The sequence below is a fragment of the Fundulus heteroclitus genome, chromosome 20, assembly GCF_011125445.2.
Source record: "Fundulus heteroclitus isolate FHET01 chromosome 20, MU-UCD_Fhet_4.1, whole genome shotgun sequence".
NCBI classification, from domain to species: domain Eukaryota; kingdom Metazoa; phylum Chordata; class Actinopteri; order Cyprinodontiformes; family Fundulidae; genus Fundulus; species Fundulus heteroclitus.
The window spans coordinates 28,754,442-28,779,463 of NC_046380.1; the positions used below are offsets into that span (position 1 = coordinate 28,754,442).

At 38.5% G+C, this 25,022-nt stretch overlaps 1 protein-coding gene across 5 annotated transcripts in view; it reads right to left on the bottom strand.

Moving 5' to 3' along the window:
- Positions 1-7,461: 7,461 nt before the first annotated feature.
- kif21b (kinesin family member 21B) overlaps positions 7,462-25,022 on the bottom strand; it is a 95,142-nt gene continuing 77,581 nt past the window's right edge. For 3 of the 5 annotated variants that reach the window (XM_012870520.3, XM_012870521.3, XM_021320476.2), the window contains 3 exons: positions 17,401-17,600; positions 15,832-15,968; positions 7,462-14,071 (listed from right to left, as the gene is read on the bottom strand). In XM_012870520.3, coding sequence (XP_012725974.2) covers positions 15,869-15,968; positions 17,401-17,600 — 300 coding nt within the window. In that variant the 3' untranslated portion in view covers positions 7,462-14,071; positions 15,832-15,868. The remainder of the gene's footprint in view (positions 14,072-15,831; positions 15,969-17,400; positions 17,601-25,022) is intronic. The other 2 variants (XM_036124666.1, XM_036124665.1) reach the window with 1 other exon arrangement.

Sequence of the window (25,022 nt, forward strand, 5' to 3'; positions counted from 1 at the left end):
TGCAACTTGCTTAGGGACATCTATCCCATCATAAATAGTGGCGCATGCACATTTTTGAAGCTGTATACATAATTTTGACTCTGTAGATTAGAAACAACTCCTCAAACAAATCTTACTTTTGCAGCCAATTCTTGTTTTTTAAAATGTACGTTTTTTTTTTTATGATAACTCCACAAAATAGATTTATACACGTTCTTAAAGCTTCAGCACTAATATGACCTTCAAGCCCATGATGAACGAAGGTAGGCGGCTGACTGAAACAGCTCATTTGTGGTATCCTAACCTCAGATGATTAATTCTCAGATCCTGAGAATGTAAGTGCATGCGTGAATATAATCAACATACAAAAGGAGCCAAAATGTTGTGTATAAATGAATGTATTGGACTATGCTGTTTATTATAATTAAAGCATGTCGGAGCATCAGATTGCCCAAGTGTAAACAGAACACAGCAAAGTAGGAGCTTTGAGGCATTGTTAGTTTTGTGACCTTTGCACATTCTCATCCAACTACAACACATTTAACACTGATCTTGCTTTTGACTGTTGTATTATTTAAGTCTACAGTAACTCAGTGCCTCTAATTATCATTTTAACTTGAGGAAACTTTTCTTAGAGTGGCAGATGGCTGGAATGATAAAATAGTTAACATAATCCAAAGACTGTCAGCAAAAAAAGACTAATTATCGTCAAAGACAGAAAAAAACTGAAAACATGTTGGGTTTTTTAATTATCCTCCTGTGTTCATGAATGACAGTGTGGCCCTCTGATGTGGTTAAGCCTGGTAACACAGAGAGTGTGGCGAATGCATACTCGGACTCAAAGAGGGAGTGCACAATGGGATTAGAATGCTTTTTGCTCGATAGTCACTTTGTTCAGCAGTCGTACAGATGCTTGCTGTGTATCTGAGGCTCAGTTGGAGGGTTGCTTTTTTTTTTTTTTTTTTGAATAATTATTTATTATGTTGCTCAGTGTTAAAATCCTCAGTGAATTTATGTCATACAGCCAGGATGTAAATGAGTCATTCCTCTCGGAAAGTCTCTTGCTTATTTGTTTACCAGAAAATGTTGGTTTCTTATTTGACATAAAGGTGATGGCTTTAAGCATCAGTGACTCCACATTTATTGCACATACTTTTGACAGTTTTTACTTCTCTTTGTCTTCTTTTAACAACTTACCGCATTACAACCACAAACTTGGATTTTTTTTTTAATTAGGATTTCATGTGATTTATGAAAAACAAACCAGCACATTACTGTAAAATGGAAGGAGGATTATACAAACACGAGTGTTATACAAACACGAAAGGCGTGGAGAGCTTTTGAACTCACTCACCTTTACTTTGTGGGAGCAGTGGCCAACTGGTTAGAGAGCTGGATTTTTGCATCTTGGAGAGGCCGCAAAGGTCGCTAGTTTGAAACTCAGTCTTTCACTCTGGGTCCCTGAGCATCTGTTGCCTTCAGACCTTACCTAAGTAAATTGAATTTCAGTAAAAAAAAAGTCCAGCTGTTCTGTGAAGGCATCAGAGGTTTGTTAGAGAACATTAGTAAATGTGAAGACTGAGCAACACAGCGGACAGGTCAAAGAGAAGGTTATGAAGAGTAAAGGTTTAGGACAGAGTACAATATCCTATGTAGGGCTGGACGATAATTTAATAATATATATTGATGATAGGAAAAAAGCATCAATAAAAAGTTCAATAGAATAACAGTTCTCCTTCCTTTTGCATTATACCCATTTTGGTTAATATTACATTCACTACATCCTCCCAACCAATCACAATCACAGACCCTGGAACACTCTGTCACCAAGCTCTGCCACCTTCAAAGAGTTCAGAGAGGTTACGTTCTTTTTTCTTTGATAAAAACTTGCAGTTTTGGTAAAAAGTTGGTTGAATAAAGGGTTGAGTTTGAATTCAGTGTTTGTGCATTCTGTATCTAAAAACAGGGGACTAAGCAACCGCATAAAATGGCCAGGGCTACGTTTAAAATATATATTTTGAATTTGTTAATTATCGATTGCGATCAACATTATTGATTTTTATTTCATCAATATGCTTTTTTGCTATATCATCCAGCCCTAATCCAGAGCTGTGAATATCTTGCTAAGAAATGTTCAATCCATTGTCTGACAAACAAACAAAGATGGCTCAACCGCAAACCTGCCCAGACTTTATTTTCTTTCTAAACTGATGGGGTGGGTCAGGTGTGCATTCATCAGAGAAGCAGAAGATGCAATAGCTTCAGAGATCCACAGCTCAGATGGAGAATGTGTCAACACAACTATTAGTTGTGCAGTCCACATGTCCAGCCTTAATGGAAGAGTGGCAAGAAGTAAACCATTGTTGGGCATAAGAAGTTTCCTTTAAAGTGTAAATAAAGCCATGCAGGCAACACAGCAAGTACCATCTGGAAGGATTTACTTTGCTCAGACAAGAGACACAATCTGAACTTTTTGGCTTATATTTCGTGGAACTGCTGACAATGTGCATAGTTCAACACGCCGATGGTGATAGCAGCGTCATACTGTGGAGACACCTTTCTGCTGCGGGGACAGGAAAGCTGGTCAGATGAAGAAGGATGGAGCTAAATACACGGGAATCCAGAAAAGGAAGACTCTAAAGACTGGAGACTGGGATCAACACTACAACAGTCCGGTAAATGACTTGAACTGTTCAGATTTCCACACTGGAGAAACAAGACAGCAAATACACAAAGGATGCATGAACACCAAAGAGCCAGCTCATCAGACCAAGACTGCGGTTTATGTATGTCTCAAGGTAAAGAGACACTCTTTCAAAGACACGAATTTACAGGTTTAGAGAGTTGAGACAGGTGGTTCAACAGAAGAGGGGAAGAAGCCAACTAAGTAAATAAAAAAAACAAGGGCAATACTGAGAAGTATTACACAAGTGGCAAATACCCAGACACTGAAACCGCTTGGAGGGTGGGGTCAGCGACTTGTATGACCTTTAAGGCCCTGATTGTGTGATTATTTCTTGCTGCAATTAAAAAGCAGTAAGAATAATACTCCCAACCATGTTCAGAAGTTAAGAAGGCTTTTAGATAAGAAAAAGTTCTTCAAGAAGCAAGACAAAAAGTCCAATTGTTTTTCATTTAAACACTTGACAAAAACACGTTTGAAAATTTGTGAGCAGATCTGCAGAGGTGTGTGAGAGCAAGGTGACCTTCAAACCAGACTAACATACATAGGCCAATATTCCCACAAACTATTGTTATAAACTTATGAAGCCCTATAGTAATACATGTAAACCTAAAACATAAATCCCTCATTATTTTGGGATTTAGCAAACATGAATAATGTTAGTTATGACAACTGACCTAAAAACAGACGCTTAGTCTAATTCAATGTCAGGCAGCAAGGGGAAGAAAATGGTTAACTTCTTTTTATACAGGGAATGTAAATATTTCAGATTTCAAATGTAAATAGAATTTCTATAAACAGATCTATGTCCTTAAGTTTCACCCAACCACCTTAAATTGCCTTGCACCATTATACAATTTGCTTTTATAAAGACAAATTGGTAAGGACCTTCAAAGGCCCTGATCAAATTGCTCAAGACCGACCAGGTTTCCAGAACAACTTTAAATGCAAGATAAAACAAAATGAGGGGAGACTAAAGACATTTGCCCAATAATGTACGTCCACATATTTCAATGTGGTGTGATGTGCATTGAATAAAAGGAGAAAAATAGAGAAGGAATGCCAAAAAAGAAGTGGCAGGTCTGGAAATTGAGTTTCTGAAAAGTATGCCCTGAAGAAAAATAGAAAGAAAACCCCTGCATATACCTGACACAGAACCAGAGAGATGCATCATCCTTCACTGAATCCATCTACTGTACACCATGACAGGGTTTCAGCTAATAGCTCTTGTGCAAAGGTACTATTTTTATGCCTGTCAAACTGTGTTATCATTGGCATTTCTTACTGATGCAATGTAAGAAATGGGGACAAATTATGTGTCTTTATGACAGGCTGGTAGAAACAAAACGCCTAAAGACACAATTTAGAAAGAGTTTGTTTGCCAAGTTGTCTTTTATGTGCAGAAAAAACGAGAGGGAGAAATATTCTTCTGAAAATAGTGCAAAAAAAAATCAAGGAGAAGTCATTAAAACCTAACATGAAATAAAGTATTGCAAAGGGAAGATATCCCACGTTGCGTACTAACCACCACAGAGTTAACTGCACAGTAAATCTTGAAACTTTTTCCTTTTACCCTAGAATTGAGTTGAAAAATAATTAGCCATGGTGAATGCATTTAAACTACGTAAATAATCAAAATGTTTTGGGGAGTAGGTATCATAAAAACAATATCAAAAAACTGCTTTGCAACACAGACAGGGTGGAAGTACTGTAAATATACAAATAACTAGTTTTACTTTTCAGTCCTAACCTTAAGAGTTGAGACGATTATGGTAAGGTGACTTTGTTAGTTAAGACCTTCAAGTAGATTTGCCTTGTAGACAGCATAGACCCACATCTGCTTAAATGTATTAATGAAATCAACACAGGCATACATACAAAATCACAAAAAACACATCATGAAAACACCTGGCAAAAAAAAGATAAATCAGCATGAAAGCTGGACATGGATCTTTAAAAATATAATAAGGTAAAACACCTTGAATACAAATTGGGTCAAGAATCTCAGAATTAGTGAGAAAGTAACAGCTCAATTCAAATAAGATCTATTTTAGAAAGATTTGAAGAAAAAGGATTGGACCTGGGGGAAAAAAAAAACATTTGGTCTTTATACTCTATCCTGACTAATCAAGAATCTTTGATTAGTCATAATGTTGGTGAGACTTTGACTCTGAACGCAAACATAACACACAGAAATCAAAAACAACCATGGAAAAACTAAGAATGAGCATCCCTAGTGAAGAACCTAGTGTCATCTTTCATGTAATTGGTTATTTCTCATTATGTTAATACAGTTATATTTAGTTTATATATACATTTTGGAATGTTCATCAAAGACTGAACAGCAATGATAGTGATTATATAAAACTGTTGGTGGAGACTGTTGCTTTGACAAAAAGTCTAGTCTGTGTACTAACAAATAAACTTGCAAACCCCCTAGCATGTGCAGGCATTCGTATGGCATTCTCTAGATCTGCAAAGTACATGGAAAAATGCACAAAAAAGACAAAAAGGGGTCCTATATTATATTATTGAGACCAAATCAACAGAAAATAGAAATCTTTTTTTTAAATCAACACATTAAATGGTCAAAATTGCAATCATAAATTCTGTGTAGTGGCCCAGTTTCTGTATGACAAGTACCGACCTACTGAAACCAATATCCAAAAAAATAATAAAAATAAAAATTTAGGAGGAAAAATTATTGACATGTTATGTTTAAATAAGTTACAAGGTGAATGATGTGGTCTGACAAAAACTAATGGATCAGTCTGCTAAGAGCGTTAGTGGAAGCTTCTGTGATGACGGATACAGACGCATTCAAGTGAATTTTCAAAAGTTTGATTTTGGGAGAAAACAGATGGAGCGCATACAGCGCGGATGTGACTGGCTTTGTGCACGGCTGTTTGTTTGTCACAGGCATCTTCAGATGGGTTTTGCCTCCTTTGAGACGTTAATGGCCATCGTACATCACAGTGCTTGCATCTCCCATCGTGGCTGAGACAGGCGCAGCCTGACACAAGTTAATGATCAGAGTTTCCAAAGGAAATGAAGATTTATGACATTTGAGTCTGTATTTCTGCCCCTGAAGTAGAAAGAAATGCATCAGGATAAAAAATACCTCTTGCGTGTACATGACATGTTTTACCATGGGTTTGTCTGCTTATCCCGGGTGATAAACAAGGTAAAGATCATTTCATTTGCAAGGGGTTTTTATATTGTCAAAGGCTCAGTTAGGTAATTGCTTAAAAAAGGGACCTTTAGTCAGGTTATCATCAATGAATTTCTGATGATCATAAAAATGCCATTCCACATTTTATTCACGGTTTAGATTTAAAGCATTTTTCATTGTCAACTATTGGAAGAAAAATGTAGCTTTAAAAAGCTTATGAAAAAAACAGAGTACAATTCAAAATTGTAATAAATGTAATAGTAACCTTTTACATTTCTTCAAATGTTTCCAAAAGCATCCATCCATCATCTTCCGCTTATCCGAGATCGGGTCGCGGATCCCTCTCCCATGACATCCTGCAGTTCATTCTGCTGGACCCCAAGGGGCTCCCAGGCCAGACGGGATATATAGTGCCGCCAGACAGTTCTGGGTCTTCCCCGGGGACCCCTTTCAGTGGGATGTGCCCGGAAGCCCCCAAACCACCTCAACTAGCTCCTTTCGATATGGAAAAGCAGCAGCTCTACTTTGAGCTTCTCCTTCTACCAGAGTTCTTTACTTTATGTCTAAGGCTGAGCCCGGCCACCCTCTGGAGGAAACTAATTTTGGTTGAAAATAATACATGGGATCTCATTCTTTCAGTCATGATCCATTCCTCATGACCATAGGTGAGGGTCGGAACGTAAATCAAGCACTTTGTGTCTTGGCTCAGCTCTTTCTTCACCACAACAGACCGGAGCAGTTCCAGCATTACTATAGACAAAGCCCCAGTTCGTCTGTCCGTCTCCTGTTCCATCCTACCATCACCCGTGAACAAGGCACCAAGATACCTAAACTCCAACTGAGACAGAGACTGACCTCCAGCCCAAAGGGGGCAATGGCATGTCAAAAACATTTCTATACAGTAAAATATAGAATATGGTGGCTTCCTTGGGGGTCATTGCCCGCCCAGGCTCCAACTTCTTGGTTTACTTGAGATGTTATTTTCTCTGGTTCTATTTTGTGAAGTGCATCAGTCTCCCTTTCAGCAAAATAAAAAAAAAAGATACAAAATGTAAAAAAAATAAAAATCCACACAGCATAATGCCAACCCTTCACGGTTGCAAAGGTGCTGTCAGACTTTCCCATTGTTTCCAAAATGTAAAGATAGCAATTCTCACCTATCCTGTGAACAAAAATTAAGGTTAAACTTTAATTCACAGGATAGTTCTGCAAAAATGAAGGCTGTTCACAGACTGCAGTCTGGCATGTTTTACTTTGCTTCTGGAAAAAGAGGCTTCTTTCTCGCTGAGAGGTCTTTCTGGCAATGTTGGCAAATCAATTTCCTGTATTTTCACAAGCTCTTTTGCTTTAAAAAGAAGAAAAAAGAAGAAATGTTCATTTGTCATTGCAATAGTACAACCCATCATAAATTGTCTTCTGCAATTATCCATCCCTCAGGGAGTAGTGGGGAGCTTCATAGTACTCAGGGAGCCATCTGGGGCTAAGAGTCTTGCTCAGGGATCCATGGTACCAGTCTGCGGGGATTGAACTGGGTACCTGGGACTTTTCAGAGCACATCCACCCCCCCCCCACCCTCCAAAGCAAAAGATAAAAAATACAAATCTCTAAAAAAAAAAACAGTAGTTGGTTTCAACTCATTTATTTATTGGATCCTTCATTAAATATTTATTGACATTATTTACAGACAAATCATTTTACATGGCTTCGTTACAGGCATATTGTCATATATATAAAAACTGTACATACATTTACACCTGGGGGGGACAAGTCTGTGCAACAGAAGGCACACCTGACGTCTGCCCCTACATTTCTATTCTAAGTGTACATATTTCACAGACATCGTCAGATATTGTGTTGGAGAGAAACACAAACCTGGATGAAATCTACTGAAGCAGCTGCAAGAGAAGATGTGTGTTGAAGTGTGACAGAGTAGCCAAGTGCTCTCTCGATCAAGAGCCCACATGATAGTGTGTAAATGCCATTCCATCCCCTCAGCGGCCCGAGGCAAAGTCGCAGCCCTTTTTCTGCCAGGATGATAAAGCAAGCAGATGCACTGACTGGCTTAAAACAGAACCGATGGACAATCTACAATCCTCACAGAACAGGTTCTAACAGGTTCATCAATTTTTTTGTGGATGATTGTCTACGTCCTTAATAGACTCTCTGTTTTTGCAAAGCAGTCAGAACATTTGGCTGAGGCAAGGGGCTAATGCAGAGAACTTTGCGAAGTTTAGGGTTTCTTAGCTAAATATGAACACTGGCTTCTCATATTGTTTTTTTATGTCTGTATATCCTAAATAAATAAAAACCACATCAAACAGCCGCTCTATTGTGTTTATTTTCTAATTGGCAGAAACACACAAGTCACCCATTTGCCTATTTTACGCAGAAATAGTTTAATCTTATGCAATGTGGAAGATCAAAGGAATAGTTGGTTTGTATTAAGCCAATTTGTTGGGGGTAGTTGAGTATTCAGTATATCACCTGAAGTAGACAAAAGTAAAAGTAATCTTAGCTTGGAAAATCAGATAGAAGTTTTCATGTGAGATTCAAGCTGAGGAGCTACTTTCAGCAATATAAGCAGCACTCAAGCATAGGACCTTCAGGTAGTTCCAACTGATGCTAAATAAGGTAAACTGTATTATTATTTTTTTGCAGTTTTGCTTTGCTTCAAGGGTTAGTTTGACATTTTTTAAAGTAAAGCTCTTTAAGGTCAACAGTAATAGCTCCCTTACCGGTTGTAGAAAGATGGCATCATTATGAGCTTGTTGTAACAAATTTTCCCCTGATTTAGCAGGTTTTAGCTATTTCCCACAACTAAAGTTGAAAGTGTTTGTTTACCTGGGATACAGTGGTATATTAGAAGAGATTAACAGCCTACATTGCATTACATTGTGTGACAAAAGACCATTGTTAAGTTAGCTGTTGCTCTCAGATGAACAACTTCCACATTGCTAGGTGGATTTACATTGGTTGATGCTGCCGGTTGTATCAATCAGCTATACAACACGCCGTTGCAACACACCTGGGCCACGAGGTTGTCTATGACAGGAGTTAGCTGTTGGATTTTTTGTCAGTAATGTGCACCCTGAAAAAAAAAACAGCCCCATAGTTAACTAACTTAACTCAGGGTTTCCCAGCTTTGTCCGAATACGAAACTAACAAGCTGTTCAAATGTCTTCTTCGAGCCCAAATTCTAGACTTACAAGACTTGATTAGAGGTGGGATAATTTAACAGTATCAACATCGCTTGTTCAGAAAATGTTAACAAGATTCTTACCCAAAAGTGTATAAATAAATATTTAAAATCGACCAGTTAGGAATACTGGTTGTTAATGTTTTGGACAATAGAAATGTAATGTCTGAGCGGCTGTTAGCTAATTCCCCCTTGAGGACTTCTTACTTGTTCTCCAAACTGCAAAAAGCATTTCAACGCAGCCCTACTTCAAAATAAGTGAAATGTTCCATTTCAAAATTTTCTGTTTGGAAAATGTCTGTATTTGTCCAAACCTTTACACATAGATCTATCAGTGCTATTAGAAGATGAGTGTGCTCAAAGCATGGACGCATGCTGTGTTAAAAGAAAAAGCCTACTGCGTCTGCCTCACTTTATAAATCAACACTTATTGCAGTATGCGCTGGCAGACTTAACCAGTGCTAGGTTCCAGCAAGCATCACTTTATGTTTTCTTTTTAGTTTTTTTGTTTTATATGAATGATTTAGATACATTTGCATGATCTTCCAAGGATAGAAATTTACCTGACAGTTACCTAAATTAAATGGAGGAAGTCATTCCCAGGCTTTTCTTGACCGGCCTTTCCAGCACTTTGCATTGCGGTATACAGCTAGTGAGGTAGACTGTTCCGATGTATACTGAAGATATTTTTTCCCCAATTCAATTGTACATGAGGATCTGTTCTGCATTTTTGAGATTTTGTGTTATTGTATTGCCAGAATCAGAATGTTACACTTTGTAACACTTTACACATATTCCTTATTGTGTAGTAGGCAGTTTCACATGCAATCACACAGTTTTAGCTGCTTGAGTTATTATTACGTAATCATTTAGTTTATGTATATTTTGTGGTTTTGTGGTCAGTATTTTTGAGAAAATCCTAGAATATCAACAGGTAAACAGGAACATGAAGATAAAGTCTCCTGAGGATCTATAAAGTTTTGTGCTGTGCCTTTTTATTTTTATTTTAAGATGGTATTAGAAAGGGAATTCAAAGGCAGGGCACCTTTTTCCTGAATGTTTATGTAACATTTCTTAGCAGAGAGAATATTATCACCGATTCCTAAACCTACAGTAGATTTAAAAAGATGTGTATGTGTGTGTGTGTGTGTGGGGGGGGGGGGGGGGTTACTACAATGTCTGCATCCTTTAGTAAGGTAAGATAAAAAGAAACAAGGCTCAATCTACATCTAGAAAGAAGAATGCAGAGTGTTTGTAAAACAAACCTTTCTGCAAAGTGCATGCAAATCCCAATTTGCAGAGAGCAATCTGGGACCATCTGATCTGAAAGTCTGTTAAGCCAACAGTCATTGCTGTTTAGAAAAATGGTAGGGCACAAAGTATTTACATACCAGGTAATAAAGTGGTATCAAATAGGTTTAAGTACAGGTTTCAGAGCTTTTGGAGCCAACAGAAAAAGATAATACAGGTGCACCTCGAACACTTAGAATATCCTAAAAAATGTAATTGATTTTTACGTTTTAAATTTACATTACAAAATTCTTAAAGTGTTTCTATATGGAAATGTGAATGGTTATGGACTTTGGTCCATATTAACTTCAAAGCTGCGGTTATTTCTGTTCCTTTCAGACCTTTTTCCGCTACAGTTTTTCCTTCAACTTAACTTTCCATTAATGCTACAACTCTCAACAGCCAGTTATTTTAACAATAATCTTTTAAGGCTCACCCTTCTTCCTAAAGGTGTCAACGATTGTCTGCTGAACAACAGTCAACAAAGCAGTCGTTCGCATGATGACTATAACGTTGACATTTTTTTTAAATGGCTTTAAAATTAGAATATTATCTTGTCTGAGAAACTTAATTTGGGTTTTTATCCACTGTGGTTACAAACGTCATTTTGAATTATAATGACTGTTCAAAGAGTTCTTTAAATAGGTATATCAGTGGAAAGTTGAGTGGAGGCAAAAAGTGTAAAAGGAAATAACCCACACGGTAGTGAAAGGATTATAAAGGGGCTGTTATAATAATCAAAATTTTACTGATAACATTTTAAACATTTCCTTCGAGATGCACCATGTAGTCCCTTTGCATGGTCAGAGTAACTCAGAGCTAGCATGTTGTTCAGAATCCAGGAAAAATCACCACAGCTAAATGAGACAGTGGTAGCAAATAGTCACTTAGATTGGTAACGTAAAGACAAATAATTTGCCCACCACCCTGAACAGGGATGTATGAAGTTGTTAAATCAACTAATCAGCATTACTGACATTACATATCCTTCAGCAAATGTACAAGCGATGGACAGCAGGGTACCTAAACCTACGGGACTAGATAGTCTAAAAGCAAGCAGGGGTCTGGAAGAGTTAGAAAAAGAAAGAGATGAAACTTGTTTTTTTTTATTATTTTCCTACCACTTTGAACCTGGTGTGATGTTGAACAGGGTCAGCTAGGCTAATTGGCACAGAAAAGTATAATGAAGGGCCCAACAGACTCATTGTCAAAGTTTACAAACCCTTTTCAGTTGTGAAAGTTCATTACCCTGCTGATAACCACATTATGTACCAGTCATTCCAGCTTTACAGGACAGCTACTTTACATATATTACATACTATACACATTTTATAGATGTTGTTATTGTAAAAACAAAAACAAAAAAATCAGTGCACAACTTCTTCAAGGCTTTCAGTTTTGGCCAGTTAGGGAAGGTGCCATGTAAAACTGGCACAGTACTTAGATAAGAAGTAAAGGGAATCAAACGGAAAGGGTGAAACATGGAAAAGGAGTGCTTTTCAAAAGGGTATGAAACACTGAGTACCATTTCTGTTCAAAACAATAATATTCTCACAAACAAGGCATTTGGTCGGTAGAAAAAGCTAGTTCGCAGGGTCACATAATGACTAAAGTTTGACTGAAATCATCAACACATACCTGAGTTTCTAATCATAGCAAAATATTATTCAAGACAATGCTTTATCACAATAATCATGGCTACCCCCCAAACAGAACACTACAATTTCATAAGGTTGCGTTTGGCGAGTTTAAGCAGCTTCAGATTCATGTTGGGACACATGAAACAGCAGCAGGACATTTAACAGGAAGCTTGTTTAAGGGAGTTTTTTTTTTTTTCTACTTTCATCTCCTCTGAACGGCGTTCTATGATCCAGGCATCCCTAATAATTTCACTACATATGGTTCGACTCTGGGCCTTGCGCGAGGGCAACACACCAAATCAGCAAAACATTATTTCTTTCAGAGAGATATTGCTGAGCCGAACACAACTAGCAGCTACAAACTGGGTTTTTAATCAAGCAGTAAGACATCTGAGCAGCAGGAAACGTAAAATTTGGCCCAGCATTTCTGGAGCGTTAAGCAAAAAGGTAGGAGCTAATGGAATTATGCGAAGCCATTTTCGGTATTAGGAGGTGTCAGACAACTGAAAGGTAATGGAAGTGACTTTCAGGGCATGCTGCAGCCATAAGAGTGTACGTGTTATTATTGAGACTCTAAATCAACACAGTGAAAGATGCCAAGACCCATCAAACAAGATGGATAGCCGAAACATCCGTTCAGGCTGTTTATTTATTCGTGGCATGTGCATATACGCGCGTTTGCCCACACGTCTAATCTGCCGCATAAACAGATTTGTACATCAGTGCACAGGCGCAGGAAGTTGATTCCTGCTTGAAAGTGTAGCAGCTAAATGGTGGGTGGAAGAAAACTGGGATTAAAAAAAAAAAAAGAGAGAGAAAGAAAAGAATCCCTCTCAGTGATGACCTACTTTCACACAAGAAGATCTTGCCTGAAGAGCAGCTGGAAGAGCTGAACTCTAATTAAATTGGCTTCCGAGAGAAGTTTAGAAGCTGGAAACAAGGTGGACTCCAAAGTAAGCCTGGTCAGTGTGAGATGTAACATCAAATGGAAACAGGCGTAGGGGATCCTGGGAGTGGGTGCTTGAATGATAAATGGCAAAAACGGGCCCTGTGCTGCAGACTGACAGCATTACGGCCAGACCCTTTGGTTACGGCGTAATACCTGCCGCACATTTCTGCGAGGGGAGTGTTCACGTCGTCAGAAAACCGCACAGCTTTTTCCTCACTTTGGCTGCAGTTAGCACTTTATAGAACAGATAATGAGATTCAGTCAGGTCCTCCTGGACCAGCACTACATCCTTATCTTTTCTGCAACCAGACAGTGTAATTGCCAGGGGGCCACGCAGGATACATCCGTACAGAGATGAAGATTAAATGAAGACTTGAAAGCATAAAGCACCAAGTTTTTGCTCACAAAGACCCGTAAAAAAAATGTCCGTTCCCACCTCAAGCCAGAGTTCAAAACTTGTGAGGTAGGAAAAACAATAAATTAGAAATTATAATAACGAAAACACAAATAGGATATACCTTCCGTCATCTCCCTGGCAAAAAAAAAAAATGGACACCAAGAAGTGCTAGTCTCTGTAGTTCTCCAGTGATGTGAGTCAAGAATGATAATAGTCCACCAATCCACTGCCATGACCATTTAACATGATCCTCCCATGTGCTCAGCATCTAAACACAACGCAGTGTTTGAGAGACAGTTCGTAATGCCGCAACGCTCAGTCCCACAGCTACATGAGCAGGTTCATCTCTCACTGCCTGAAACCTTGGTGAAAGAACAGAAGGACACTTTCATTTAGTACCAGGCTGCAGGTGGTTGTTTTCATGTCAGGTGAGAAATTGTTTTGCTTGGCGGATGCTTCACCAAGCTGACAACATTTATCTCCAAGTAGCAACACAGCAGAATGGCACTTTGAAAGTTGGCGGTTTAAAAAAAAAAAAAAAAAAAAAAAAAAATCTGAAAGGCATATGTTTTTGACTTCCCGATCCACCGTTATTCCGCATGATCCACGCCTCGGATGCCTTGGAAACAGTGACTGCGGAGTCGCATCATTTCGCTGGAAGCGGCTGCCGTTGCAGCAAGATGGCTGACAGAGGAGATCCACAGTCACTTTGCTTCTCACCTCTTCCTCCACACCTTTGACAGCCAGATCTTCACCGTCTTGTCGCTGGAGAGGAAGAGAGAGAGAGGGGGGGGGATGATGAGCGAAGGAACGAAAACAAGCAGAGCGCAACCAACGGAGGGAAATAACGGAACATCAATCAGGCAGTCCTGCCTTTCAAAACAACCCGTGGTGCATCAGACACACCAGAAAGACACGTACTTCAAAGTGCGTTTCACTAATGCACACGCACGACGCAGACGTCATTAAAAAACGTTCTCCACAACGTTGGTAAGTCTTTACTGAAAAGTTACGCTCGGTCATAACTGCACTGAAAAGTCAAACAACATCAAGTGTGGTTTAATTTTCTTTAAGCACTTCGTCACATGCAAATCCACCCTCTGCTCACAAGTCAGGTAACCAGTGGAGGAATGCGTTAAACTGAGGGCACTCAAGAGTGTCATTAGCTGTTTTAGAGACGTTTGAACGCTGTTTGCAACACAACAAGTGCCTCTCCCTTCACGTTATACCAAACAATATTCATTTTAGGCAGGTTGGTTCGGTTGTTGAGCGCACAGTCCCCCATCTGCTTGCCTGTGGTGTGAATGCGGTGAGATGCACAAGTCTGTAACAAACCATTTTATTAACAGTAATAATGTTCGTAACAATAATAAAAAACTCATAATTTCAAACAGTGGCAAGATGACACCATAGTGAGTTTCTATAATTTAAATTATTAGTAGCAATTAATAATAATAATAGTAATAAATAATTCTGATTTGTTCTTTCCAATTGTGTTTATTTGTTTATTTGCTTTTATTTCTAAGTTTTACTGGTTTTGTAATAGATTATTTATTGTATTTAAATACAAATATAATCTAATATGCAGTGTTGGATTGTGAGCCAAAGTCGGCAATTTGAAAGGTCTGAGGGGCCATTCGTTTTTGGGTTTTCTTCCATTATCATCATCGTAACTTTATTAAACACACAAATAGGTCCATATTAACAACTATACACGTAAATACATACTAAAAGAAACAATAAAATAAAAATAAAAATTTTATTCATTGTGAATTATTTTCTTCTAACCAGCTCTGCAATAACTGAAAAATTCAATGTTAGGATAACTTTTTTTTACTTTAGTCATTAAAATTCTCACCCTAAACATTGTCAAAGAGTGGCCATCTGCATCAGGTCTGAATTTCTACCATTCTGGACCTGCAGTCGGGGGCCACACAGGATTATTCCAAGAGCCACAAATGGTCCCCGGGCCGCACTTTTGACACCTCTGCTAAAATGTAATACTAGTGCGTTTTGCACATGTATCATTTACTGCCGATTTGTTTTGCATCTTAGACTGTAAACTTTATTTTCTAGACTCACATTTTTCAGTGTGAGCCAACCCATCAGTAGTATGAATATGAGCATTTTTATATCTCATTCTTTGGTGAAAGACAAATATCTCGAAGTCTGATTACTGCCCAATCCATCAAAAACCTCCCCTAGAAAACTATAAGTTGTTGATTTCTAAAAATCATTGACATACAGTGGATCAAGACTGTTATTCACCCTCATCTATGACGGGGCAGTGATCTACAGAAGATAACCCAAAAAATATATATATCCTTAAAGCCAAACAGAAGAATTTTTAAAGGTACATTAGCAAATCAAATAAGAGGAGAAGTGGATCAAAAGAAAAAGAAAAAGGAAACAGAAACAGAAGAACAAAGAATCAAAAGGCAGATTTTAGGTACAAAGGCAAAGAAAATTCAAAGCTGGGGAAACACAAACAAGAGGAAGACAAGAATGACCGGTTAAGAGAATACCAGAGGAAAGGAGGGTCGGTGTTCAGAGGACAGGCAATCATGGGAGGCTGGTGGCTCGGCCCTTGATGGCTAGGACCCGGCGAGGAAGACATGGGGTCAAGCCTGGCACATAGTTCCACAACTTCACCCTGCAGTCACTGGGGTCCACAGGAGGAGGAGGAGGAGGAGGGGTGAGAGGAGGAAGAGGAAGGTGGAAGTGAGAGGAGGAAACCAAAGATTGGAGGTCCACAACAGGAAACAGTTGCTCATAGAGATGATGGTAATAGTGCAAGAAAACAGCAAGAGGTGATTAATAAGATTAAAGATGCAATGAAAGGAGACAGCTAGGAGAAGACTCAGACATTTAAACCAGCAGCATCTTTTTTTCATGCAGTCATAAAATAGAAGCAGTAGTTCAAACCCCTCTCAGCAACTCTGGGCTGACAAGCAACAGCTTATTAACTCTCAAAATGATTCAACGTTCCACAGGAAGATTACCTTTTGCGTAAAGGGCAATCTTTTTACCTCTGATCTTAACATTTTATATTGAATACATTTTGACCTTCATGTCATTTGGCATTTTTAATTCCAAACCCCTCATTAAATCATTTTCAGAAAACTGCGATAACTGACGACCTACAAATCATTTTACATGTGTGATCAAACTGGAGACAAGAAGATGCTGGTTGTGGGGCATTTCTAACATGCAGTGAATTGCAAAAGTAATCACAGTTTATATTTGCTAGTTTACATTGTGTGATGCTACGGCAACACACTTCAATGTAAGTTACTGGTATTTCATGTGATACATGGGAAAGGGTGCATGATTTGCAAACTTCTAAAACAAAATCTTAAAAGTACATTGTTGATTTGTCTTAATCCCCCTTTACTCTGATACACCTAAAAAATCCAACCCACTGCCTTCATCAGTCACCTAATTAGTGAAAGGTCATTCTGTGTGTGCTTATTCTCAGTATAAATACAGCTAAAGGTCACTGAGATTAGTCATAGAACATTAGTAAACAAACATGGTTCTGAAGAACAAGAAACATACCAGGCAGGTCAGATGAGGAGAAGATAGAGCACATTTAGGGTCTGAAACAATATCTCAATCTAAGAAGCACTGTTCAATCCAACGTTTAGTACGGAACAACTACAATTTACTGTCTAACTAAACCAACAGGAAAGAATTAATCAGAGAAACAACCAAGAGGCCCATGGAAACTCTGTAGGAGCTGCATTCACATTTTAGCAATACTCATGCATCCCATGCATCTTATGAAAAAGTGGCGAGAAATAATCAAGAAGAACGAGCAAAATCTTGGATGGTTTTCAATATTTCAGTACTCGACTGGTTTTTCTTCCACTTCCCCATTATGCACAACTTTGTGTTAGTCTGCAACATAAAGCCCCGATAAAATAGAGTTTAATTTGTAAAGAAAGGTTGAAGTCTGCGGTAGCAGCATGACGATATGTGACAAAGTTCAATGGGTGTGAATACATTTGCAAGAAACTGCACAGAGGTGTAGTGGAGCATGCTTTCCATTTATATATGATGAAAAACTTGTATGCATTGTTCCTTAAACATACCTGGATGCTGTAAAGATCTGTCTGGAGTTGGTGCATATGGCATTAATGGGGCTGTCGTGACCTCTGATCTCTCCTATGGGCGTGAAGTTGTCTACATTCCACACCTTGAGCATGCCAGCCCGGCAGCCGCTCAGCAGCATGGGCCGGCCGGGTACATAGGCCAGAGCGCAGACCCAGTCCTTGTGGGCATTCGGGATTTGCTGTAAAGTCAGAGCAGACCTGCGTTAAGAGCTGAATAAAAGATCTGACATTCACTTTCATCCATAAAAACATAATCCAGCTGCTAATGGGTGACATTTGGGTTCTTTAAATAGCAACAGATAGACGTACATGTTCAGTGTTTGATTTATAATGAATTTTCCCAAGAACAACAACATATATCTTGAATTAAAAGTTCACTTCGTCGTTGCTAGGCAACATAAAAGTACAAGTTTTTGGAGACTGTTTTTAGACTGTGCCACAGCTATTCTTAGACTGTGTGTCTATTCGCTGTGAGTTTTACAATGGCTTCAAACAGAATTCATAAGCCAGGAGTGATCTGTTCGCATCAACATGAAGGTCTGTTCTGTAAGATCGAGACGATAAAAGCAAGAACCCATGTGGCTCAGGATTCTTACTTATTTTCAGGATGAGCCAAAACCATTTTTGTTTTACTCGGCAAAACAGTCTGTGAGGGTTCATTTAGGTTAAATCTTTGGTCTCAAATGAACTCTTCGGCTATTCTATTTTCAGAAGGTTCCCTAAGCCCTGTTTATCTTTCGAGAAAAACAAAGAGTGCCACATAAATATCAAACAGTCTCTGATTGGATATTGTGTTTTTTAACAGATTTTTAGAGAGCTGCTTTGGGAACAGAGAACCCAAAGGCTTCGATCAATCATTGCAGAGGTAATATGTCAAACATAAGTAGTTCAATCACTTCATCCGTTACTTCCTAAAACACAGAGCAAACACAGGGAGAGCAATTTAAATTTTATGCAGGGCTTTATTAAACTTTTATGACTCCTGCCGTTTGGGTTTTAATGTGTTTCTATAATTGCAGTCATCTGAGCCACCAGGGCTGCGCATTAAGGTAGCTTGGAGCAGAGGAACACATACTGAGGAAGACAGTTTTTATAAATGAATCCCCTTTCATGTCTGACATCCGTCACTACCGATTTCAGGTATTTTCATATTTGCTTTTCACACAAATATACCTCAAAGATTTTTTTGAATCTGTTCTGGTTGAGACTTGTGCAACAGATATAGTTCATTTCCCTCTTTAGTTCGAACACACTATATGCCTATAAATATAAAGAAATGTCTTGTATTATTTTAAAATAAAGTAAACAAAAAACATTTAGATAATCTTAACGCAACACCCTCCTCACCTGCTATTTTTTTAATAGGGCTGCCAATCATTGTGGACGACACTGTGGCTAGAGCACATATGGCAGCCTCAAGTCGTCAACATGCTTGACACACCGCATCTGAAATATCGTCCCACTCAAGGTTGAAACCTTCATCTTCTACAAAGATGGATGGAAAATATAAGTAACCAACTGCTTTAAAGGTATCGAGAGAAGCCTACATTTTTAAGTCTATTTCTAAACTAGATCATGAGTGACATCAAGAAAGATTACACACAACATTTTTATGCCAAGCATAAATGTCGCAACGTTGAAGCTTAGCCTGGCCATTGATACCACACATATTCACCAACTATATGCCAAGTAGAAAATTAGCAGCAAAATGACCCACCAGTGAAGTTATTCTCATGCTGTGCTACGCAGATGTTCCATCTGCACTGATGAAGATTGACTCACAGTGGCTGTCAAGTAATTCCAATTAATTCAACTAATAATTAGCTGACCACTCAGACCACACAACTTTGGGGGAAAAAAATCCAAGTCCATCCTTAAGCAATAGTACACTCTACATTTCATCCCATTAATCCCAATATATACACACTATACAAAACAAGGTGCACCACAGGCAACCAATATACTTTAAAATAGTGACAGAACTTGATGTTTCATAAAATGTCCTTTAATTCTTCTCATTTACAACTGTTTTTTTTATCTACTCCAACATACACAAGAAAAGAGTATGACAGCAACTTTATACTTTGCTCTGCACCTCACCATCTAAAGTCGCTATCAGTCTGTCTTGAATTGGAAATGGAGTGGATTTAAAAACAACTTGACTCGTAAAATGGTCAGTCAAAAACCATCATGCAGATAGTGTTTAGGTCAGTGGTGATGAGGCAGGGTTTACTGAGCACAGAAAAACAGCTTTTGATGTTTGCCACTCAGATAAAAGCCAGATCTATTGAATAAATAGAAATAGAACTAAACTCCAAAAACGATTAGGCTTTACATTAGTTTTCAATACCAGTATTGTTTAGTTTTTGTATTAGCCTATAATGCAAACACACGAACAACAGTGTTTTATTTAGGCCATAGATATCATTAATCATTTTACACAAATAATAAATTGCATTAAAAACCAAATTGTATAAACTGGTTACTTTAAGAAGATTCAGGAGTGTGTACACACAATGCCAAGAAGGACCTCGGCAATGACCTGAGAAGGTTGTATCACTCTTCAGCCTGTATCACTCTTCCCTTACGGGATTTGTAGTTGTAATTGAAGCAAAAGGTTTTTCAACTAAGTAGTCACTCTTGGGGACTGAATACAAATACCTTGCCATTTTTGCAGATTGTTATTTGTAAGAGAAAAGAAAAAGAAAATCACAAATATTTTTTTCTTCCACTTACTCTCTACTTTGTGTTGGCTTATCACACAAATACCCAGTAAAATATGCTGAAATTTGTGGTTGTAACATCACACTTCTTGCTGTACACCAATTAAATCTGTTTAATTGCATTCTCCTTTTTTTTTTAAAATCTGTTTAATTGCATTCTCCAATTTTCCAACTTGTGTGGAAGTTCAATACAGGCTTTATCTTAAGGGGTTGACACAGTTGAGGGTCCTGTGCACTTGAGGGTTCATTTCAAAAATTTGAATTTAACCTTAAAGGCACTCCATGGACAGAACCCTCAAGACATTCTTCCACATTTTGGATCCTCTATCTCTGTCTAGGACTCTGAGGTCTTTGGGTCAAAAGTTGTTGGTGGTACAACAAACCTGTTTTAAAACCTGTGGAGATTGAGCTTTACTGGCAGTTGCCTCTAGGCCCTAGAACGCGCTCCCATTGTCCCATGCTGTGCAGACCCTGTAGACTCTTAACAACTAAAGACATTTTTATTGAGATGGCCTTTGTTTAAAGTGTTTTGTGTTTTAACTGCTATATATATATATATATATATATATATATATATATATATATATATATATATATATATATATATATATATATATATATATATATATATATATATATATAGTACTATAGAAATATAATTGTATTTACTTTACCCGACAAGTGAAAAAAAAAAAAAAAACATATATGGTGCAAAATTCCTTCAAACATTTTGGCAGAACAAAGACAACAAGGAGACTTGGAAAAAAATTACTACATTAAAACTATATGTTGGAATTGACAACAAAAAGAGAAAATCTGTTAAATCTTTTAAACACTTAACAGAGAAAAATAACGCACAAAATTACATAAGCACTTATTAGCAGGCAAATTTGCATACACGGTGTAAGCTGGTTGGGAAGGCTCTATTGGGACATTCATCATGTTAGGTGGGGGTGGGGGGGGCAGTCCAGTAGACGGCAGTCCACAGTAATTATAAGCATATTACTTCACATATTCCTTTAGGAAAGAAACAACTGAGGCAGCTTTTTATGGTGGTGGTCAGGGCATAGCAGCTGCCAGTAATAACCCTGAAGAAGGCAGAGTTTCAGAGTCCACTCTAATATGTTATATTATTATACCCAAAGCCACAATTTGATCCCATTACATAATTATACAGAGACAGCTGAGTCGTGAAGGCTTTAAAATGGATGGTGTTGGCTGCTTCACAAATGTGGTTAAGGTCATATGCTACAGTCCACAGCAAAGAGCGGGTTGATTTAATTCCAGCTCTGGAAAGAAATAATTACGTCCTGTGATTTGGGCTTTGTCTGTTCGAATAAACAAAGGGAAAAACAGAAGTTATGCAAAACAAACTGGGAAAGTGATGTGCATGCAAATGAGTGAACCACATCCACCCACAAGCTGCACAGTTATACATTATTAGCATACGCTGGCAACAGAGGATACACAGGAGACGGCGGAGAATACAGCACAGGCAAAATGACGCGCTCAACATCTTCCTCCACCAGTACCTGAAGCTGAGCCGTGAGTGGGCTCTAAACTCCCCGCTGTTGACTCGGCGCTTTCCTGTCACATTACACATGACAACACACCCGGATGGCTACCTCTACAGAGCCTGCACTGCGGGTAGAAAAAGACATGAATGGAGCAGGAAGCCGTCCACCAGGTTGCGACTGGCCGCGCAGCTCTCCGCCTTTATCACGGAGTCAGTTTTAAATGAGAAGTTAAAGCAATTTTGACGAGTCTCTGCAAAGGAAGCATCTCTTTAGCGATCAAGTAAAAGTTTAGGTATTCCTATTCCTTTTGTGCATTTCAACATTCTTTCTCTTATTAAAGCAACCAAGTGATGGTATTTGTATTTTACTTATTGACTCAAACCTTTCCAAGAACAACCGTTGCTCCAAAGAGAGTTTTTGTTTTGACCATACCAAGGTATGGAAGCCCAGAAAGGTAAGCAATAATCCAGGATGTGTGCTGATCCAGGGTCAGAAAAAGGACAGCTAACACCTGTGCAGACTCCACATATCCTGGACACAAACTGCTTAGAAGTTAGAAGTCACCAGAGAGACAGTTTCTTCTCCCAGGCTGTCTCTCTGATTACAAATTCACAGTAAGAGTACCTATATACACACACACACACACACACACACACACACACTTCTCTTCACTCCTTCACATACACAGCTCTCTGTCCTGAGAGGGAGAGCTATCCGTCTCCGTCAGGGGAACAGAGTAGTTGGACTACATTGTCCTGTTTCTAACGTAAGGCCAAAATAAATTTAAGTTTTATATTGAATTAACTTACTAGGTTTATTGTTGCCAGCATGTACTCTGGACTGCCTAAAGGCTCTCACATACTCGGGCGTACTGTGTGCATACTGTGAGCTTGGTGTTCTCCGTGCTGACTCTCCGCAGACGTTTTACCCTTCATAGTCGAGCGTACTCTTGCTGACATTTCTTGTGGCATATTGCTACATTTCCCATACTTTTTGCCAGTGAGACGAAGCGGCAGAATGGATGGTAAAATGAGTGATTAGCTAGCTGAGCACCTAGAGCCGTTTCTTTTCCAGCAGGCTCCCACCGCACACCTGTCAGTGAGAACAGAAATGGACTGTGATGCCGCGCGTCTTTGCGACCGCCTGTTTGGAGCAGCTCAGTGTACCAAGCTCGGTGTCAAATATAAAAGTTTGACGTAAAAAACTTCTTGCCTCCGAGAAATTTTTAGTGTGACACCGCGTACGCAGTCGTACAAATTGAGCTCTGCATGTACCTGTATGCGCAGAGTCCACTTTGAGTATGCGCAGACCTCCGCGGAGTGAACTACGCCCGAGTATATGGGGTCCTTTACATGAACGCACTTCTAGTTTCAACATTACAGTCAGGCAGTCTTGTAGATAGCTCAGGGATCCGATCAGGTAGTGACACAGTGTACCGTAATGCATATCCACATATCCATTGAGCGGAGCGGCTGCGTTGCTTACTAAAGTTGTACTTATACATTTTAACAGATTTTTGAACAAATTGTAACCACATAAAATCAGTCAGAAAGCACAAGTTTAATCACATATAAGACACACCAGATTATAAGGCGCACTGAGATATTAAGAATTTAGAAAAGAATTTAGTAGACCTACTAATTTTTTTACTACATGGACTATTAAGATGCATTGGGACAATTTATAAAAGGTTTTTAGAAAATCTGAAAAACACAACAGAAATGCTACAGCTGCTCAAATATGTCTTTTTTTGCTTGCCTTTAAAGGGACAAAAGAAATACTGTAACATGTTTAAGATTATGACAAACGTTTGGTCAGACAAACCAAATGTGTTCTTGGAGAAAAACAACAACAACTTTTAGAGCTTCTGTATCAATCGTACGGGAGGGTGGCAACACTAACATCAGTAAGTACACTAAGCAAATAATGTTGGAAAACAATGAACTGGCTCAACTACAATATGATAGGTTTACAGTCTTTAAACTTATACAAAAAAAACTTTGGCAGTAGATTCTTTATTTTTATGATGTTCTAATAACCATTTATAGGTAGTCATTTACTTTTATAAATATATTTCTACAAAAAAGTTCAACCAGCTCTTCCCTTAAATAGCAAAAGTAATCTAGCATTAGATTAGAAAAGAAAAAGAAGCTGTCATTTGAACATTTCAAAACTTAAATAAGTTTTATTTGGTTTATTAAAGGGGCTGCACAGTGGAGCAGTGTGTAGCGCTGTTGCCCAAGAAGGTCCTGGGTTCAAGTCCTACCCTTGCCCTGGCCCTTTCTGCATGGAGTCTGCATATTCTCCCTGTGCATGCGTGGGTTCTCTTCGAGTACTTCGGCTTCCTCCCACAGTCCAAAAACATGACTATTAGGTTAATTGGGCTCTTTAAATTCTCCTTAGTTGTGAGTTGTGTGTGTGAATGGTTGTTAGTCCTGTTTGTCTCTGTGTTGCCCTGCGATAGACTTTCGAGCTGTCCACGGTGTACCCCGCCTCTTACCCACTGACAGCTGGAGATAGGAACCAGCACCCCTCGCGACCCCACAAGGGATAGACATGTTACAAAATTGATTAAATTTAATAAACTAATAACCATAATTATTAATGCATGTTTAGTTTTGGTGTAATTTACAGTCATTTATACTCGTAATTAGTTCATAAAATGCATGTTAGTTCATAAAATGAATGAGCCATTTTATGTCAGATCAGTCAGTTATAGTTGAAACCGCACTCCCCATGCAAACAAGGGAATACTCTTAGTTTCACATTAGCACGCTCTCATACTCTATACACCATTTCACTGGTTTACCTTGTTAGGATAAGGCATTTATTTCAAAAGTTCACAACCCTCACAATTTGTATTCATTTTTTTTTTTATTCTTGCTGATCTCTGCAAGACTCTTTAGCATATTTGTAGTTTGCAGTAATAAACTAGGAGCCGATTACTGGGACGCTCCTTATAATAACAGTAAGTAAGCTTCAAAGAAACAGACACAGATTTTATCAATGTTTCACATAATTCGTTTAACCTCAGACACAGCAATATACATAGCTGTCACCACAGGCAGATCAGGTCTGAGAAGTCTGAAGGTACTTACAGTATAATCTGACTCCTTTATGTTTCTTTTATATGGCTGAAGGAGTTTGTGTGAGGGGGAAGAGACTTTTATTACTGAAGCAGAATAATTAAGCAATTATTTGCAATAGTATATTTTTTTTTCAGTTTGTGGATAAAAAAAAAAATAGCATTAAAAATGGGAAAGAAATCGGAGACGAACAAATGTTCCCAGACTTACAAAAAAAGGGAAGCTGTTGCTCACTGATCAAGAGCTTATGCATATGCAGTGAAGCAGTTCTTACC